This window comes from Pelobates fuscus, chromosome 2, assembly GCF_036172605.1.
Source record: "Pelobates fuscus isolate aPelFus1 chromosome 2, aPelFus1.pri, whole genome shotgun sequence".
Classification (NCBI taxonomy): domain Eukaryota; kingdom Metazoa; phylum Chordata; class Amphibia; order Anura; family Pelobatidae; genus Pelobates; species Pelobates fuscus.
In genome coordinates this window covers 46,116,309-46,133,306 of record NC_086318.1, presented here as the reverse complement: position 1 = coordinate 46,133,306, position 16,998 = coordinate 46,116,309, and the positions used below count along the sequence as shown (strand labels likewise).

At 38.3% G+C, this 16,998-nt stretch overlaps 1 protein-coding gene across 1 annotated transcript in view; it reads right to left on the bottom strand.

Moving 5' to 3' along the window:
• Nucleotides 1-2,483: 2,483 nt before the first annotated feature.
• LAPTM4A (lysosomal protein transmembrane 4 alpha) overlaps nt 2,484-16,998 on the bottom strand; it is a 40,503-nt gene continuing 25,988 nt past the window's right edge. Inside the window, exons 2-7 of the mRNA XM_063442124.1 lie at nt 13,062-13,182; nt 9,086-9,162; nt 8,246-8,368; nt 5,382-5,477; nt 4,223-4,321; nt 2,484-3,207 (exon numbers count right to left, since the gene is read on the bottom strand). Coding sequence (XP_063298194.1) covers nt 3,127-3,207; nt 4,223-4,321; nt 5,382-5,477; nt 8,246-8,368; nt 9,086-9,162; nt 13,062-13,182 — 597 coding nt within the window. The 3' untranslated portion in view covers nt 2,484-3,126. The remainder of the gene's footprint in view (nt 3,208-4,222; nt 4,322-5,381; nt 5,478-8,245; nt 8,369-9,085; nt 9,163-13,061; nt 13,183-16,998) is intronic.

The following is a 16,998-nucleotide window of genomic DNA, read 5'->3' as shown; positions in this document are numbered from 1 at the left end:
ATATTGACCCCCATAGAGTGAGGGGGGGACCTGGGGGGCTTATGAAGTGGTGGGGAGCACAGCTCCCCACCGCTTCTGTCTTTACATATTACAAGGAGGGAGCTGCACGCCGGTAGCTCCCTCCTTGTAATACAAATACAAAAAGAGAAGTCCTGCGCTTAAGCTGCAAGGACCAAACACACATCAGCCCCAATATATAGTAAAAACCAAAGAAAAGAAAATGTTACTTGCGCTTTTTCCTTAATCCCTATGTATATTTAGACAAATGGAGGTCATTTAGTTGCTCCAATGGCCATTGGAGGGATGCCCGCCTGCCAACGTCAAGGCAGACCCCCCCTAAGCGGGTCCTAAGGGGGTCTGCCTTGACGTTGGCAGGCGGGCATCCCTCCAATGGCCATTGGAGCAACTAAATGACCTCCATTTGTCTAAATATACATAGGGATTAAGGAAAAAGCGCAAGTAACATTTTCTTTTCTTTGGTTTTTACTATATATTGGGGCTGATGTGTGTTGTGGTCCTTGCAGCTTAAGCGCAGGACTTCTCTTTTTGAATTTGTATTTACTTTGTATCACACAGCCTGGTTACAATGCTGCTACCCATCCCATGTGTTCCCTATTAAGGGTTAATAAGTAAAGGGGTGTATATAAAAAATACCCCTTTCTGTCTCATTAGAGATATCTTTGCCAGAAGCTCAAGGAAGCAGGCTGAAGGGTCAGTGTTAGGACCCGCTTAGGGAGGGACTGCCTTGACGTTGGCAGGCGGGCATCCCTCCAATGGCCATTGGAGCAACTAAATGACCTCCATTTGTCTAAATATACATAGGGATTAAGGAAAAAGCGCAAGTAACATTTTCTTTTCTTTGGTTTTTACTATATATTGGGGCTGATGTGTGTTGTGGTCCTTGCAGCTTAAGCGCAGGACTTCTCTTTTTGAATTTGTATTTACTTTGTATCACACAGCCTGGTTACAATGCTGCTACCCATCCCATGTGTTCCCTATTAAGGGTTAATAAGTAAAGGGGTGTATATAAAAAATACCCCTTTCTGTCTCATTAGAGATATCTTTGCCAGAAGCTCAAGGAAGCAGGCTGAAGGGTCAGTGTTAGGACCCGCTTAGGGAGGGACTGCCTTGACGTTGGCAGGCGGGCATCCCTCCAATGGCCATTGGAGCAACTAAATGACCTCCATTTGTCTAAATATACATAGGGATTAAGGAAAAAGCGCAAGTAACATTTTCATCCCTCCTTGTAATAAACCGAACGAACAAACGAACACTGATACTCAGTGTTAGTTTGTTCGTTTGATTTTTTCTATTCATTCATTCGTCTGTCTGATGAATGAATGAATAGATGAAATTCCCGTTCGCATGTCCAGATGTTTCACTGGGCATGTGCGGGAATCTCACAGTCTGTGTAGTGTGGGTAGATGACGTGTCCCACAGGGACTTCACCTACCCACACAAAGATGGCGGCGCCCTGAATATAGATCGGGGCAGAAAATAAAGAATACAAAATAGGTAATGTGGGGGGCATAGGGGCATTTGGGGATGACTAGGGGGTCGATTGGATGTAGTTGAGACGGGAGGGGGGTTAAAAAAAAAAAAACGGAATTCGGCATGACAGTGCCGCTTTAATTCCAAGGCTCAAGCTTATAGGAGTCATATAATGAATATAATGAAATCCTATATTAAAATCCTATATTAAAATTGGCCAACTTGGACTCAGGAAATGCTTGATGCTTAAACAACACTTAAGACACTTAAGGCAACACTTATGTCTAAGTTCCGGGAGCAGAGAGCCCCCACCTAAGATGTCTCTACTCTAATCTTTTTGTTCTCCCTTACCTTGAAACTTATGTGTTATGTGTACATGACGCTCATCCCTATGTCTTATCTGTACTCCCTTCCTATTACTGTTCTATGAGTATTTGTACGTAAGCACTTACTTTTTAATGTATAAAACACAACTGATGAATAAAACGGCAGAGGCTTATTTTGAATACCAACACGTGACTGGTGTCTAATTCTCGCTTCTCCAAGTGCACTTGTAACAGCAATTTGGGCTTCCTCTGAATATAACAAAGATCAACATTCTGATCCACAACACTATATACCTTGGGTCCCCGGCTCCTCTGGTCCTGTCCTCTGGGTCCCCCCACCGCTTCAATGAGTATATATATATATATATATATATATATATATATATATATATATATATATATATATATATATATATATATTTTGGGACTATTTTTTTTTCCCCAATGCAGGTAATTTTGCCAAAAAACATGCAGGTTACTAATCAATTCATTGTCTACTGAATACACCCCATATAATTTCTGCAAAGATACCTTGCTATAATTTTAACTGGTCCCCAGACAATGGAATATGTAATATGCACGCACACACGCGCACGCACGACCAAGGAATAAAAGGACCAACTAACAGCATAAATTACAAAACATAAACCATGAACAAACCAGCAGTGGTTTCTATAAAGATTTATTGATGTATGATCATGTCACAGGTAAAAGACAAGTTATATGCAGATAAGATTAGTGCTCCATTCTGTCACACGCCAATAGTAAAATATTTCCTACATGTGTATTCATTTAAACATGCTGCTGGCATGACTTAAACATGTCCAACTAAAGCATCACTCTCATAAAAATATCACGTTATTCTTTAGGTGCCAAAAGATTCCTGCGACAGTGCATACTACCAGAAGCAGTGACCTGATGAATCATTCTGCGCACCCCTTGGGGTCTCAAATAGTTAAAGGCATGTGAATAAGATGCAAACAATACTAAAATACAAATACGAAAAATAAAATAAAAAGTACCACTAACAAATGTTTTTAAATCTTAACTTCCCACATAAAAGTTAATCAAAGAGATTGTCATTCGGTAAATAATTAATCTAATTATATGTATCTAGTTTTTAAAAGGTTAAGGCATTACAAACATTTTTTTTTAGTTTTAAAATCAAATGTTTAGCAAAAAGAAAAGCAAACAATATAAGAAAAAAAACAAAAAAAACACAAACAAAATAGGAACAGTGGTAACAAGAGTTCCAGTTAAAGTAAATATAAAGGAGAAATTAAAACCAAGTTCTTAGGAGTCTCAGGAACTAAACAGGGTTGTATGGAGGAGGGGGGTCTTTCTCCTTGTCTTGCATTTTCACAGCCATATCGTATGTGGGAAGGACATACTGTCAACAAAAAAAAAACAGGGAATTAGTTTCATATTGTAGCCAACATGTAAGTAATGCAATAAATAAAATAAGTGACCAAAAAACTTGAGAAAACCCTTGGTTGTAATCTAACGCAGCATAATAACCAGCTTTCCCTGGAACAATTTTCAGTTCAATGCTTCCTCATTCTTTGTAGAAAGTGCTAGAGCAAGAATTGTGCACACCTGTCAATAAGCGGTCATCTGCCTATTGCACGAATAACATCAGATAAGTGCTAGTTCCATAAACCGCTGTTGAACATTTAAGATCAGATCCTTTATAGGAATACAAGAGGCTCCTGATAAATCTTCTTAAAGGTTGGGCTGGGGTGGTCAGCTTAATGAATTATAGATCATGTTTTTAAAATGGGGGTCACTTCCAGTCTGGGTTGTTCATTTAAGCATGATAAAATGGAAGGAGAAAGGGTAAGTTTTATAATTACTTCTACGTATGTAATGGATGCAAACGCCAAATGAAGTATTTTAAGTGCTCCAAAATGTCATTTTCACAGTAATGTTCTTTTTTTGTAAGTGGAGTATGAATTACAATCAACAAGAATAAAAGTGACAAAAAGAAATTCCTAAACCACGTTTCATTCACTCCGCTTGCATACATTTAATATGAAGATTTCATGCGAAGAAGAAGAAAAGTAACGCCTGATCTGTCAGTGGAATGTTCAAAGCTCTGATTCTGTGAGTGAGGTTGGAAAACTATCAGCAATTAAAAAACATGGAAATGCCCATCTGTCATCATAGTCCTGGAAATCATTATTTAAAGGTATAATGAGTACGAAAACAAAAAACACAACATCTTAATGTAGTGGTTTGGAGCACAGATGCAGCCCCTCTTCTCTAACAATTTCAAATCTTGCCATTTCTGAGTAACGGCAATATTTACATTCGGCCATAAACACTCCCCGAGCATTGTTCAATACAAAACTCTCGTCATTTTGCAATGGGTGTCTGCAGTAATGTAGAATGCTCCAGAATGTTACCTTCTGGGGTGCTTCAAAAGCTGGGTACACTGCAATTTCAGGCATGTTTCTGTTGTTTATGTATTTGTAGCAGTTCCACACACAGTTGATTAGATACGCCTGAAAGACACAAATGCTAGTTAATAAAAAATAAACAATAAAAATAAAAAATAAAGTCTTGAACAGGCATTTATTCATCTAAAAGGAGTTTGAAAAAAAAATAGCTTTCAGTATTGAAGTTGAAAAACACAAGCCTCTTAAGTTAGCGATAACGAGAGATTGGGAGCGCCCATGATGGTGCTAAACATGTTCTAAAAACAGAAAAGCACCGTGCATCCTATCTTCAGAGCAGTGGATTTTATTTGTCTTAATTACGCACAAATTAAATGAATCTTTACAACACAAAGTTCAAACTAGCCGTGGAATGCTGAGGAACCGGCTTCACAGGCTGATAGATTACATGAAGCTACCAGAGAATAATGAAAAGGCCAGTTTTGCTTCCCCCACAATAAATTGTTTACTTACAGATCAAAATACTAAATGGAGAGATCATCAAGCTGAAAGGAAGCTGCACAGTGACTAACCAACTTGGGCAGCAGTAAAAAGTACCTAAATTACCAAATTTAGAAATCAAGAAGAGAACCATCTAGGTATTAAAAGGAATTGGGTGTAGCACTATTTATAGACATGAAATTATATTAATAAAGGAATAAGTTGGGTAAATTTAGATGTTTCTCAAAACAAAGTATCCAGTATTTTGGGTGCAGCAGGAAAACAAAACTGGAAAAATAAGGTACAAAAACAATAGAAACTAGAATAATAATTAGCAATTTTTAAAGCACCTTTCTCCCTGTGAGATTTTATGTCAGACTTGGGCTTTCTAGAAAACAGATTGTTGGAGAATGAAGACTTTTACTCCAATGGCTGAATCAGTATGCCAAGGAGCTAGAACACAGGACTCTCAAAACAGCACACTATACCCCTGAATTCAGAAGCACTGGAATGTGTCCAGTATTTGCTGAAATGTTTAAGAAAGAAAAAAAAAAAATAGATTACTTTATATTAGCACGCCAAATAAAAAGGACTTCAGTAGAGTCAGATAATTAAACATTTAGCTCATTTGAGAAGTCCTATTAAGAGAAATCCCCTCATCCTAAAGGATATAAAAGAGCAGACTTACCTTTAGGAGAATGACAAATGTACCCACAAACACCACAAAGAAGAGCAGCAAGCTGGAATCCATTGCAAGCATGTCTTCTTTGTAAGGAAACTCTGGCTGCAAAATGAGAAATACTAAGTTTATTTTGTGGCATAGAAAGAAGGAAAAATAAAAATAATAGACACTAACACATGGAATAACAGGAATAAAAATGTCAGTAAACCATATTAAAGTGTAACTATAGTGCTAAGAATACACAGCTGAAAGGTGGACCTGACGCACATGCGCGGCGAGTACCACGATTGCATTAGGCCTTCCCCGTAGGAAAGCATTGAATTAATGCTTTCCTATGGGGTTTTAGCAGACACTGGACGTCCAATGCCCTAAAAACAAGAGGTCACTTAAAGGGAAACTTTCCTATGGGGAATTGAGCGAAGCTGGAGGTCCTCACATAGTGTGAGGACATCCAGCGACACTCTAGCACAGATTTTCTGTGCTATAGAGCAGGAAGTGCCCTCTAGTGGCTGTCTAGTAGACAGCCACTAGGGGAGGACTTAACCCTGCAAGGTAATTATTGCAGTTTATATAAAAAACTGCAATAATTACACATGCAGGGTTAAGAGTAGTGGGAGTTGGCACCTAGACCACTCCAACGGGCAGAAGTGGTCTGGGTGCCTGGAGTGTCCCTTTAAACATTTTTCTCCAAGTCTCAATTTATACAGAGAAATGTATCCAGATTTGCATGGCAAAAGAAGAAACCAAGACTTTCCTTCAAATCAGCAAGCATTTTGGGTATTCCACTAGGACACCAAGTCCTGGGCCTAGGGTTGCAAATTGGAGGGAACAACACAATGTAAACTTTCTTTATACTATATTCTGTCGCTTCCTACAAAAACAGCCAGTTGTTGTTGACAGGTTAGTGGACTGGGCGGCTGCAACGTTAAGCCTCTAACGTGAAAAATATATTTTTAATGTTAGTATTCATTGCTTTGGAATGATAGGAAGTCACAGTGATTCTGATTACAGAGACCACCATCCGGATGAAACCTACGTGATCAGGCAAAGCGCATTACACTGGAGGAGTGTCCCTGCTTATATCGTGTGAGCAGAAATACAAGGTTTACCTGGGCTGCTGATTAGAGCGTTTACTAATCAACAGAGCAGTTTCTCTGCTCTCACTCATAGTGAGATCACCCTAGCTTTATGTAAGCTTTTGACTTTAGCTTTTTTTTTTTATATATGCAATAAACAGTGTAACACTATTTGGGTCACCATTGGTTTCTCCTTTTATTCTGTTGCTGCTTTGCCTATGCAGGAAAGCTCCAGGAATCAAGTAGGGTATTTAACCCTCTCCTTGAAAGCGTTTTTTACCCAGAGCCAGACAGAGGCTTTGATATATGCGAGTGAACTAATTATGGGTGTTAACATAAAATCTCATAAGCAGTATGCACTATGGATATGTGCATTTTTTAAATATTTTTTTTAAAGATATGGGAGGATTGAATGCGTTTATAGGTACTTTAATTTTTTTCAATTATTTCATAAATATTTTCTAGTGCCCCAGGTGGCACTTTATGGTTGATTCACTTTTATGAAGTTACTAGCGCAACACTAAAACTGGTTAACACAGACTAAGATTTGCAATTCCTCTACCAAGGCTCCACAGTTCCATATTTTGTATATATACTCCAAAAAGCTTTGCAGTATTTACTTTCAGGAACAGACTCACATCCTGTTTAATGATTTACATACACCCACAGGATTGTGATTTGAATACCTCACTACATAGCCACGGCCTTTTCTTTACATGTCCCTGTATGGTCAATGCAGCTCTAAAAAGGTAAATTCAAAGAACCAGTGTATATCAGTAAAAGAAATATACAGATGTTCTGAATGTTATACGTAAAACTGCATCCAAACAGCAATTTATTTTAGTAGGACAGGTTTTCTGTAAAATAAATGTAGAAACACTTGCAACTTTAGATCAACCTGTGGGAGCCCACTCCTAAAAGAAATTTCAGACAACTAAAATATGGAGGGGGTGGTTCTAGGGGCAGGGTATTGTTGGTGAGAGAGCAGCCCAGGCTGCTAGCGGCTGATCTGGCTACAAAGAGTTTTAAAAACTATGAATAAAGCTGTATGAACAAGTCATTAAAGTAAACTTGCTGTGAGACCAAATCAGCCCCAAATACATTGAATGCATCATGCATCTGTAAGATTGTGAGGGGTCTCTCACTGTACCCCGATCTAGAGCTGCCATTTACTTTTATTTGTGGGTGTTGGACTTTAAATACCCATCACTGGTCTGCCATGCTCCCATGGTCTCTTTAATTTGTCCCGTTTGGAGACACTTAACGAGCAGGGCAAATCTCCTGTGTGGCCCCGACAAGGCTTCATTGCCAGCATCTGAACACATGTGGGAGGTTCTCTGCTCAGTCAAAGCATTGGCATGACGTCTGTAAAAGATTTGACTGAGAAGTGGGAGAAAGACCTGTTTTTAAATACGTTATTCTCCCAATCTTTACATTTCCTAGCAAAACAGCTAGCACAATGTATGCATGATATTTTAAGCTCTTTAAAATGAGCACCATTGTTGCGCCATGACCGGTGCCTTTTAAAGGAACATTCTAAGCACCTCTACAGTACAAACGGCAAATAAAAAAAAAGATAAGGTGTTTTAAAACCAGTAATGTTCCATGTGGCATATTTTCACACATTTGTACTTTTCCCTTTTAAATGGTTTACTTTACCTTGTGCTGTATTCAAAACACTATTACAGGTTGTATTTATGAGAATGTATAAATATAACTCGAATATCAGTTTCTTAATCAGGAACATGACATGGTGACGTTGAAATGATTTATTACAATTGTCGCAAAACTTACCAGTTGCTCCAAATAGTTTTTGATTCCAGGCAGGTATGTGAGAGAACTGATTGCAAGAAGGCACGTGAGAGCAAAATCAAAGAGCTGTGCGCAAAAGAATGGAATCAACCAGCCTCCTCGATGCTATGGGAATAAAGGAGAGGGAGCAGTTTTTGTTACAGATGCTTTTCATCCATGTACACACAATCACACAAAATCAAAAACAAGAGAAAAAAAAAAAAAAAAAAAAAAAAAAAAAGCAAAACTAATTTGTAATTGTTTGAGTTTTACAAAATTCAAGTTTACTATGTAGGCATTGCCTGCAAATCAAGGTTTTGTAAAATATAATAGCAGAAGTGAAACAGGAAGAACTTGCTGAGTTAGACAATATATGACTGCAGGGGAAATTGCAACATCAACCATGTTGCCTAACAAGTTTAGCTCAACAAGTAAAGAATAGAAGGAAAATGCAAACAGATATTATATCTGTAAGAATACTATTGGAAAGAAGACTACAGAAAGTAGCCTTAGTAGGTAGAGGGGTGAAACGATTTGTGAGATCTGAAAAAGAATGCGTTCGTGCAAAGTGGTGAAAATAAGATGTGAAATTTAAAGAAATGCATCTACATTAGAGGAGAATTGTAACACCCCAAGATTTGTAGTATGTTTATTAATCCCTATGTTTAACGAATATGTACTTGTGAAGTTAAAATGGAGTGGATTCAGAAGAGCAGCAGTAGAGGTGAAGGACTACAAGCGGCAGAACACACAGGCTATATGCCACAACCCCTACAATAAGTTACAGTGGTGCTGGTGCTGGTAAGGAACAGATTTGTTTAAGGAGGCATTATCGCTACTCACTGTGATTGCTCCATAAACCAACATGGAACTCATGGTGAACATAAGAAGGGAGATGGCGAAGAGTACACATGCATTCTCTGCAAAAACAAAAAACACATTCACATTGCAGATTTAGCACAGTAAAAACAGGAGCATAATACACACAAAATACCACATCACTGTAATCAAATGGATATAAATACAAAAGATTTCCCCCCCCAAAATAGGATTAAGGGAACACTCCAAACACCTAAAGCACATAAAGTGCTTTATGTGCGAATAGCGTGTCATAGAAACATAGAATGTGACGGCAGATAAGAACCATTCGGCCCATCTAGTCTGCCCAGTTTTCTAAATACGTTCATTAGTCCCTGGTCTTATCTTATAGTTAGGATAGCCTTATGCCTATCCCACGCATGTTTAAACTCCTTTACTGTGTTAACCTCTACCACTTCAGCTGGAAGGCTATTCCATGCATCCACTACCCTCTCAGTAAAGTAATACTTCCTGATATTTTTAAACCTTTGTCCCTCTAATTTAAGACGATGTCCTCTTGTTGTGGTAGTTTTTCTTCTTTTAAATATAGTCTCCTCCTTTACTGTGTTGATTCCCTTTATGTATTCAAATGTTTCTATCATATCCCCCCTGTCTCGTCTTTCCTCCAAGCTATACATGTTAAGATCCTTTAACCTTTCCTTGTAAGTTTTATCCTGTAATCCATGAACCAGTTTAGTAGCCCTTCTCTGAACTCTCTCTAAGGTATCAATATCATTCTGAAGATACGGTCTCCAGTACTGCGTACAATACTCCAAGTGAGGTCTTACCAGTGTTCTGTACAATGGCATGAGCACTTCCCTCTTTCTACTGCTAATACCTCTCCCTATACAACCAAGCATTCTGCTAGCATTTCCTGCTGCTCTATTACATTGTCTGCTTACCTTTACATCATCAGAAATAGTCACCCCTAAATCCCTTTCCTCAGATGTTGAGGTTAGGACTCTATCAAATATTCTGTACTCTGCCCTTGGGTTTTTACGTCCAAGATGCATTATCTTGCACTTATCCACATTAAATGTCAGTTGCCACAACTCTGACCATTTTTCTAGTTTACCTAAATCATTTGCCATTTGGCTTATCCCTCCTGGAACATCAACCCTGTTACAGGTCAGCAAAAAGACATACCTTACCATCAAGACCTTCACTAATAAAAATATTAAAGAGAATGGGTCCAAGTACAGATCCCCAGGTACCCCACTGGTGACAAGCCCAAGCTTCGAATATACTCCATTGACGACAACCCTCTGTTGCCTGTCACTCAGCCACTGCCTTACCCATTCAACAATATTGGAATCCAAACTTAAATATTGCAGTTTATTGATAAGCCTTCTATGTGCAACAGTGTCAAAAGCCTTACTGAAATCTAGGTAAGCAATGTCTACTGCACCACCCTGATCTATAATTTTAGTTACCCAATCAAAAAAAATCAGTAAGATTAGTTTGGCATGATCTCCCTGAAGTAAATCCATGTTGTCTCTGATCTTGAAATCCATGTGTTTTTAGATGTTCAACAATCCTATCCTTTAACATGGTTTCATCACTTTCCCCACTACTGAAGTAAGGCTTACTGGCCTATAGTTGCCTGACTCCTCCCTATTACCTTTCTTGTGAATGGGCACAACATTTGCCAACTTCCAATCTTCTGGGACTACTCCTGTTATCAATGATTGGTTAAATAAATCTGTTAATGGTTTTGCTAGTACACCACTAAGCTCTTTTACACTCTTTGGGTGTATTCCATCAGGTCCCATTGACTTATTTGTCTTTACTTTTGACAGTTGAAATAGAACCTCTTCCTCTGTAAACTCACATGTAATAAATGACTCATTTATCCTTTTTCTTAACTGAGGTCCCTTTCCTTCATTTTCATCTGTAAATGCCGAACGTTTTTTATTCCACGTTTACAAAAAGTGCAATTTCCAATAAAAACAAATTGGCAATTTTATAAATTAACCTTTTTACACCAGTGGTACTCTACATGCGATATATCAATGATGTATTTTTTTTTTTATCTGGAAGGGAGAGAGTCTCCTTGGACACATTCTTAGCCTTTTTAAACTAATTCGTGGGGGATTAAACTTACATCAGAAATCAGCACTCAGGAAGTACACTTTTTAGATTTAAGAATTTCTATCGAGACCAATTCTATTAAAACGAGTACCTTTTTTAAAACGGTTGCTCTAAATAGCGATAGCTGTCACGTTAAATCGTGGTTATCAAATATCAGATTAAAAAGAAATTGCACAGAGGAAGACATTTTTATGGAACAGTCTACTCTTTAAAAAAAAAAAAAAAATCAATTTTATCAAAAGGGATATAAGAGACACAATGTGGGAAAACAATTTAGATAAGTACAAATGAAACCGAGGGAAGACCTTTCAACTTCTAAAGAGAACATTTAAAACAGTCAGAATGAAAATATCCCCTTTATTTGTGACCAACTCCCAGAGTCCCAGACCCTCAATAGACATTGGCACATTCTGAGACAAAATGAGAATCTCCGTATTTATAAGCTACCAATACGTGTGGATCTATTGTGTCATTTAAAGCTGCACTACCGCATTATGCAAAGCTGTACTACCTGAGCCAGTTTATTATAACAATGTGAGTTAGACCACATAATTATTAGACTCCACAAAAGAAATAACTGCAACATTGCTCTGAGAATCTCGACCTTTTGTTTTACTTTTTAGGAATATCTAGGCGGATATCTCCATTGGGTTATATTTTTTTTTTTATTGCTCCACCTATTTCACATTAATACATACATGCATACTGCACTGCATGTATTAAGTAATGTGATATACACCTATAAGAGTCTCTTGCGCTGCACACTTTCCTGTGTCTTTTTTTACACCCCCTGGTTGTCAGTCAATTATTCCTGTTACTTCCTGGTTTGTTTAGCTAAGTGGAACTAAACCCAAGAGGCAGCAATTGCCCAGAGCACCTGCCTTGCAAAGACTTCTCATTGAGTTGCATTGGGAAGTCTGTGATTGAAAGTCTTAAATATATAAATAAAAACAAGGGAGTGTCTGCAAAGACTGGAGATGAGAGATCTGTAGATTTTGCAATCCGTTTACAGATATACACCAATTAATCAAAAATTTAATGAATGCATGTTTTCACTTGTTATATCTACTAAACAGTGATTTATTTTTTGTATTTGGGCTCTAGTGTGTCCCTTTAATATAGAAGTTTGGATAAACATTGCCATCAAAAGCATTGGATCTCCTCGTTTCCTTTACATTTAATAATTAGGCAGAGGCAGCTTTCTTCATTCACTAATTATCACAATCTGTTCTCCAGATATGGTTTTCGATCATTTAACAGCTGCTCAATAAACATGACCTGCAAATGCCTTGATTCTTTATCCAACCTGACCTGTGACGCACTGGAAAAAACAGCATTCAGTTGGGAAACCCTGTAACGTTAAGGGGAGTTAAACCCAGCCTAATGTTTCATCTCAAAATGACTGATCAGCAACAAGATATAGTGGAGATTATTCATGGATTTATTCACTAAATGTATTCAGCATAAATCAACATTTGGATAAATTCATTGACTATAATACCGTCATCACGGGCTTGGCTGGTTTTAGTTGACATTTTGCAATTCTGTTTTCATTTGTCTACAATTCAGAGTTTAGTGAATCAAGCCATCCCCATGTAAGATCCTGGCCTTTTTGCTGCTGGTACCATGATCATCCAAGTGACTCACTCAGTCTCTCACGCAATTCCTCATTACTGGTTGTAGACATCTTGTGATAGTCTTCCATATGGATCAAACCCACCAAGCATGCACAAATTAGCCACATTTAAATTGCATCACATTGAGTAATAACACCATCACTGTTTATCATTCATCCCCGCTCCCGAATTCGCTAAAAAATAAATTATGTATATATTTCCCTCTGTGAAAGGTGTTCTTTTTCACGACTCACCGGCCACTCTCTCTGTGCCATAGTAGTTTCCGATGACTTCATACTGAATATCAACTGATGACATGGTATCAGGATGGGTAACTTTCACGGTGAGAAGAATGCCAAACAGCAAGTACACCACCTATAAAACAAAACCATGAGCAGAAGTCAATGGCCATCTAATGGTAAATAACATCAATGCCAAACATACACACTGATTTTGCGGATCCCCAAGTTAGAAATAGGCATGATTATGCGGGGTGGAAATAATTACTTCTAATAAGTGGCTTATGTCTGCAACAGGAGACCTTAACAGTGGGTTTATTTCATAGGTTAAAGGGTCACGACCAGGCTGAGTTGACATCCTTTTTAATTCCTTAAAGCGGCTCTGTAATCGCCTGGGGTCTTTCCATACTTTGCAAAGACCTCCGACGGTGAAATCGCTGCTGGGGGCCAGGAAAAGGCAAGATTTACCCACCCGAACCCATCCCTCGTGGGTGCCGCCTTCTTCCCCCCAGTCTGGTCTTCTTCAGCTCCTGGCATTTCAACTGAAAGTACAGCATTGAGGTCTATGGAGGATCCTGCTTAGAAAGCCTAATTTTCCTGCATCAGGCTAGTGGAAATCACAAGCTTCACAGCAATGTATTTTCAGTGAAATTCCAACACAGAGTATTTCATTAAGATCCGATCTTAAAGGAATACTTAAAAAAAGTATTTTTTAAAAACATGTATTTGTGCATATGTTAAACAAGCAGGTTTGCACTGCCACAACAGCTGGTGCAAACTGGGTATTAGGCATAGTATAACATTTGTGTGGCTAAGAGCACAGTGCACATTTTCAAAAGCAAAAATTGTGTGTTTTCAAGGCACTTACAGTTAATAAAGTGAACAATAGTAGCAGCTACCACTAGAAACAGGGACTCTCCACCCTATGAGTTAATACAAAAGACCAAGTGTACACTCAGTATAGGAGATTAATAATAAAAACTACTGGTGTGCATGTGGAGCAAGTAACAGATATAAGTGCAAAATGGTGCAAGTAATGTTTTTAATAAATTCAGTGAGAAAATATTCTATATGGTCTCACTCACATGTAGCAGAGCCCTATAGAATAGGCTTAGATCTCAACAGCCTGCGCGTGCTTATGGTGACACAATACCCAATCGGTCCTTTAAGCGTCAGAAGATCCTTATGCATACATGAGAGAGAAACAAGGGGAAGAGGAGAACCCCTAGGGTAGTCAATCCCAATATATAGTGCCTAATTGCAAAGAAATGGCTTCTCACCTGATAAGGAGCCCTAAACCTGGCTCTTGGTGTGTAAGTATCTGTGCCTTTAAGGAGGCTACCACCCTTCTTTCAGCAGCAACAATGGAAGATGGATTCCAAATATAAAACAAAATTTATTGAGTAAGTAGTAAAAACTTACAAATAACAAAATTATATGAGTATTATAAAAAAATGGATCTTCAGTCCTCCAGCCGAGACACGTTTCGCTGTACTCAGACAGCTTTCTTGATTGATAATGTGTTTGCTGCTATTCTTCGTTTAAATACCGTGTTCTTCCTCCTGTATGGTCCTCCAATTATACCCTCCTCCAATCAGCTGTCCTCTTTTGTGAACAGCTGTGCTTCGCTAGTGATGAAAGTGCTCTGGTCTCGGAGCAAGGTCACGTGACCTGGGACGTCACTTATCGCGTCACAGATTGGACGTGTTCTCAAATCAAAGTTTACAGTTCCATGTCGTCCATTTTAAAGTTGGGCAAATGCCCTTCCTTTATCAAAGTCCGTTTCGATTTACAAATCAACAGCTCAATTTGAGCAGTATACAGACAAAAAATTAAAGGGAGAAGGGAAGATAGTGTTATTACATATTCTTCACAGGCTAATTTATAAAATATACATCTCAAAATAGAAGCCATCTAATATTCTTCATTTAAAGTGCCAATGCATGCATACAAAAATGGGTGAAAAAGAGAAGTGTACTCATCTAAGAAAATACAGATTATTAGTGAGTGAATCTCTATTATGCTAGCAACCAAGTTCAATGATGATATCAGTATTAAAAATCTATGTATATAAAAATTAAATATATATATAAAAAGGTATATGGAATAGACTACTAAAAACATTTAAGTTAAAAAAAATGACATAACTCAAAATCATCATTAAGACCATTGGGCTGCATAGTGTTTAAATTAAAAATCCATTGCATCTCCCTTCGGCCCAATTTTTTTTTTATAAAATCTCCTCTCCTCCAATCGGTTAATATCCTCTGGATCGCATGGAATTCCAACAAGGTAGGGTCACTATTATGTTTATTTTTAAAATGTAAGAAGACACTGTTTTTCTAAACTATTCCTGATATTCCCAATATGTTCTTGTATTCTAATATGCAATTTTCTTTTAGTACGTCCTACATATGCAAGTCCACATGGACATATCAAGAGGTAAATGATTCTCGTGGATTGACAAATAATTAGCTCATTGATTTTAAACTGAACTTTTTTGTTTTGGGGATGTGGAAATTCTTTTACTAGTCTTTTCTTACTTTTTGAATTCTTGCAGAATTTAGGAAAATAGTCTCTGAATATTGGCCAATTTTAAGATGGCCAATGATCCCCTCCTTAATAGCATTCTCCCGGAGAAACCAAAGATTGTGTATAGAGGAGTAAAGAATTTAAGAAATTCCTTAACATCTAACCACATACCCCCAAAAAGGTGTAATAGGGATTTTTTTTTTAATGAAACAAAATGATTTTATGGTTGCGGGTATTGTGGTGCATGCAAGAATTCATTTATATATATATATTATATAATCTATATAGATATATATATATCGTATATACTCGAGTAGAAGTCGAGTTTTTCAGTAAATTTTTTGTGCTGAAAAACCCCAACTCGTCTTATACTAGAGTCAATGTCTGTATTATGGCAACTTACATTGCCATAATACAGACAAGGACCGCCGGGCTCATTACAAGCCCGGCGGTCCTGTTGGGAGCTGGCAGGAAGCGTTTACTTACCTCTCCTGCAGCTCCTGTCAGCTCCCTTCTCCTCCGCGCTGGTCCGGTCAGCTCCCTTCTCCTCCAGTGTAAGTCTCGCGAGAGCCGCGGGGTCAGAGCATTGCCACGGTTTACAGTGGCAACGCTCCGCACGGCCTCAAAACTTACAGGGGAGCTGACCGGAATGGCGCAAAAGAGAAGGGAGCTGCAGGAAAGGTTAGTAAACGCTTCCTGCCAGCCTCCCTCCTACACAGCCAATCCACTGGACCACCAGAGAATGAGAGCCCCCCTCCCTGGCCATGTATCAAGCAGGGAGGGGGGACAAAAAAAATAAATACAAATTTAAATAAACTATATTAATACAAATTATAATAATAAAAAAAAAATATAAAAAAATATTAAAATAATAATAATTAAAAAATAATAATAAAAATGCCCACCCCCAACCCATACACACTGTAAATATTCAATACAATTTTTGGGGATATACCGTATATACTCAAGTATAAGCCGACCCGAATATAAGCCGAGGCCCCTAATTTTACCCCAAAAAACGGGGAAAACTTATTGACTCGAGTATAAGACTAGGGTGGGAAATGCAGCAGCTACTGGTAAATTTCTAAATAAAATTAGATCCTAAAAAAATTATATTAATTGAATATTTATTTACAGTGTGTGTATATAATGAGTGCAGCGTGTGTATGAGTGCAGCGTGTGTATGAGAGTGCAGCGTGTGTATGAGAGTGCAGCGTGTGTATGAGAGTGCAGCGTGTGTATGAGAGTGCAGCGTGTGTATGAGAGTGCAGCGTGTGTATGAGAGTGCAGCGTGTGTATGAGAGTGCAGCGTGTGTATGAGAGTGCAGCGTGTGTATGAGAGTGCAGCGTGTGTATGAGAGTGCAGCGTGTGTATGAGAGTGCAGCGTGTGTATGAGAGTGCAGCGTGTGTATGAGAGTG